The sequence below is a fragment of the Anarrhichthys ocellatus genome, unplaced genomic scaffold, assembly GCF_004355925.1.
Source record: "Anarrhichthys ocellatus isolate YVR2014 unplaced genomic scaffold, GSC_Weel_1.0 scaffold14, whole genome shotgun sequence".
NCBI classification, from domain to species: domain Eukaryota; kingdom Metazoa; phylum Chordata; class Actinopteri; order Perciformes; family Anarhichadidae; genus Anarrhichthys; species Anarrhichthys ocellatus.
In genome coordinates, this window is record NW_022280044.1 from 1,263,069 (window position 1) to 1,266,509 (window position 3,441).

The 3,441-nt window shown below is 45.2% G+C and overlaps 1 protein-coding gene across 1 annotated transcript in view; it reads left to right on the plus strand.

The window, feature by feature from the left end:
• Positions 1 to 468: 468 nt before the first annotated feature.
• crtap (cartilage associated protein) overlaps positions 469 to 3,441 on the plus strand; it is a 6,369-nt gene continuing 3,396 nt past the window's right edge. Inside the window, exons 1-2 of the mRNA XM_031854174.1 lie at positions 469 to 1,126; positions 1,880 to 2,029. Coding sequence (XP_031710034.1) covers positions 665 to 1,126; positions 1,880 to 2,029 — 612 coding nt within the window. The 5' untranslated portion in view covers positions 469 to 664. The remainder of the gene's footprint in view (positions 1,127 to 1,879; positions 2,030 to 3,441) is intronic.

Consider the following 3,441-nt stretch of genomic DNA (forward strand, 5'->3'; position numbering starts at 1 on the left):
ACCCTGGCTAGCTTCGCGGACCCCCCACCCCTACCCACACCCCCCCCCCCCCCCCCCCCTTCTGTCTCCATTTAAATCCCAATGATACGCACACATCCAAAGATGGATACGCAGGTCTGATTAGCAGAACACATAACGTTTGTCCTTAGATGATGCTCTACATGGATCCTGACTGTTGTGTTGGTGGGGTTCAGGCCTGTTGAGGGGGGCAGACCAGGCAGGAACGTCTCTACGTGGCAGTGGGAGGGACACATCACTCTCACCATTGCAGGGGTTTAATTAGTGACGGAGTTTAAAGAGTTTTATTGAATAATATGTTCTTGGTCAGTCCTGAAGTTTAAAGAAATGGCTAAATGACCTTGTTCCTTATCTATAAAGTACAGGATTTTCTCCCTCACTTATGAAGTTAAAGTCTAAAAGCTCTTTTCTCTGTCAGGTTGTTACTTGTCCTGTAAAAGGACAGAACAACAGCAGTGATTTACTCGTGTGCGTTAGTGGGAGGAGCAGCTCCTGCAGCCCCCACCCGCTGGAGCGGCCGTTCCAGCCTTTTGCGCCCGGGGGTGGGGAGGCTTTCTCCGGATACGTCGTGGAACTTGAGGCGGTCCTAGAGACCCACGCTCCCACTCCGGGATCACCCCCAGTCCACCATTAACCAAACTTAAAAATGGCACCGTCCGCTTCTTCCCAACTCTTCTCAGCGCTTGTACTCGCATTTTTCATCTCTGTGGTGAACTCCCAGTATGAGAAATACAGCTTCAGGAGTTTCCCCAGGCACGAGCTGATGCCCCTGGAGTCCGCTTACAAGTACGCACTGGACCAGTACACCGGAGAGAAGTGGAAGGAGACGGTAGAGTACATAGAGGTGTCTCTGCGGCTGTACCGGCTGCTGCGGGACAGCGAGGCCTTCTGCAACCTCAACTGCAGCTCTGTGAGGCTGGAAGACGAGCAGAAGTTTGCGGAGTTTCCAGAGCTGCGGGCGTTCGGTAACGTTATGAAGAGGGCGCAGTGCCTGAAGCGCTGCAAACAGGGGCTGCCCGCTTTCAGGCAGGCCATGCCCAGCCGGGACACCATCGTTGAATTTGAGGAGAGAGAGCCGTACAAATACCTGCAGTTTGCGTACTTCAAAGTAAGCACGGTACATATGCGTTTAATATGTGGGGTCATGAGGAGGGTCGAGGGGTTCCAAACATTGGACTTGTGTAGTTGTACACGTTTGTTTACCTTGTTATGATACTCAGTATAAGGTGATGGTTTTCAATGCAGCCGCACTTTCTTTCTCAACGTCACTGACGGTGTTTTCTCGCGTCTTTGCTTTCTGACGTCACCTACATGCCACGGATGCACAGATCTGTTAGTGTTAAATTCAGTTCTGCACGAGGGGAGGTCCTGGACTTTTTACCTGCTTGAGTTTTCTTGTCCTTCCTATTAAGAAGGAAAAGAAACACAAATAAAGAAACAAACAAAAAACAAACAAACAAAAAACATTTAACTTGTCGTCATTTCTACAAGGGAGCTATTTTAGATTTAGGACTAAGTTATGAATCACAGTTTATTTAGAGTCAAATGTTGGAAAAATGATTTGGCCTACTTTTAGGCTTATGTTGCCATGGAAACAGAGGTGTGACAAATCAAGAGGAAACCCCTGAATACCTAAATTGTTTTGATTTGACCTGACAATTGACAAAACCAACATTCATTTCCAGTGATCTAAAATGTTGTCCTCCATTCAGTTATTCTGGAAATATTTATTGGTGATTTATGAGTTACCGAGTCCCTGCAACCACTCCACATTGAACCACAGTGTAGTGTTTGCATTGCATTTATTTTATTTCCTCAACTAATAGCTGTTTGCAATGTGTGTTCGTGTTATTTCTCCCAGTCTGACAACCTGGCCAAGGCGGTGTCTGCTGCCCACACCTTCCTGCTGAAACACCCAAACGATGAGATGATGCAGAGGAACATGGCTTACTACAAGAGTATGCCTGGAGCCGAGGAACACCTCAAAGACCTGGAGACCAAATCCTATGAGGTGCACATAAACACACACACGCAGAATCAGAACAAGGAGTAAACATGGAAAGGCTGCGTGCATGCAAGAGTCACACCCATACCCACGTCTTTGTTAATCCATACAACTATTCACAATCCATCCTATTATTGGCTGTGTGGGTGTGCTGATGGAGTAGCAGCCTGTGGTGAACATGGCCAAGCTGGCCACATCATGGGGAGAGTCATTCATAGACACCAGTGCTTCCCAAAATAGGGTCTGGGGACCTTCAGTGGTCCTCGACAGGGCTGTAGAGGAGGTGTGAAACCTGTGAAACCTCTTTACCTGAAACAAGGTCTGTGGTCAACACAAGCTTAAGAGATTCAACATGTTGTTCTACGATACAAAATACGTCAGTACCTTCCCTTCTAGTGACTTTTGAAGCTTTTAAGTGTGCTAAACAAGGCGGTTGAAGTGTCTCAATGAGACTGTAAGACATCTTTACGCCGACTAGTCCACCTTTAGCTTCGCGGTGGTGACGTGAAGTTATGCGAGCGCGGTGGAGTTAATTTATAGCTTGACGTTAGCTTTTACTTCTGTCACTTGCATGCATGCTTTAAAAATCATAAGAGTGCTTTTAAGAGTCTATTCCCAAATTCCATCTTTTTGCGTCCCAGTGCATCTTTTCGGGACAACGTGGACACCCACAGCAAAATGATGTTTGTATGGCGCGTCTGTGAGATTCACAAGCATCTATACAGGACCTACTTCAAATACCACAGCAGCATTATCAAAGAAGAAATGCTACAGCCGTAAAGCCTAAAAAAATCGAATTTAAGACATTTCAAGGATCCGCGGTAACCCTATTAAAAGAGACAGGAGGAGTAGTCTTGTAGCCTACAACATCCCCGCAAAGACTTCTATCAAGCACAAATAGAAATGGCAATGGCAGCTACAACGTTGTTACAACATGTTTCACAGCACAAACACTTCATTAAGTAAAAATTAGAGATGCACCGATACTGTTATCGGTCCGATACTGACTCGAAAAGCTGGATCTAGTATTGGTGAAAATGAGCTGTACATTTTTCTATTCAAGTCGATCTACTTTTGAATGTTGATTCATAAAATTCCAAGGCCGATCTTTGAATAGATGACTTTTCCTGTGGGTGCCTGATTTGAGCTGTTCAGACAGCTGTTATTTTTCTTCTCATATTCATGTTTATATTTTCTGCCATAATGTTTTAAGTTTAGAAGCATTGCAGCAATTGCTCCTGTTATAGGTCACAATAGCAACACAGATCAATACCATTGATTTTAATAAGAAAGGGACTTTAAACCTTGTGGAATGCTTCAGTAATGCAATCATGTCCAGATTAAGCAATATCACCTTTGTGTGTGTGTGTATGTGTGTGTGTGTGTGTGTGTGTGTGTGTGTGTGTGTGTGTGTGTGT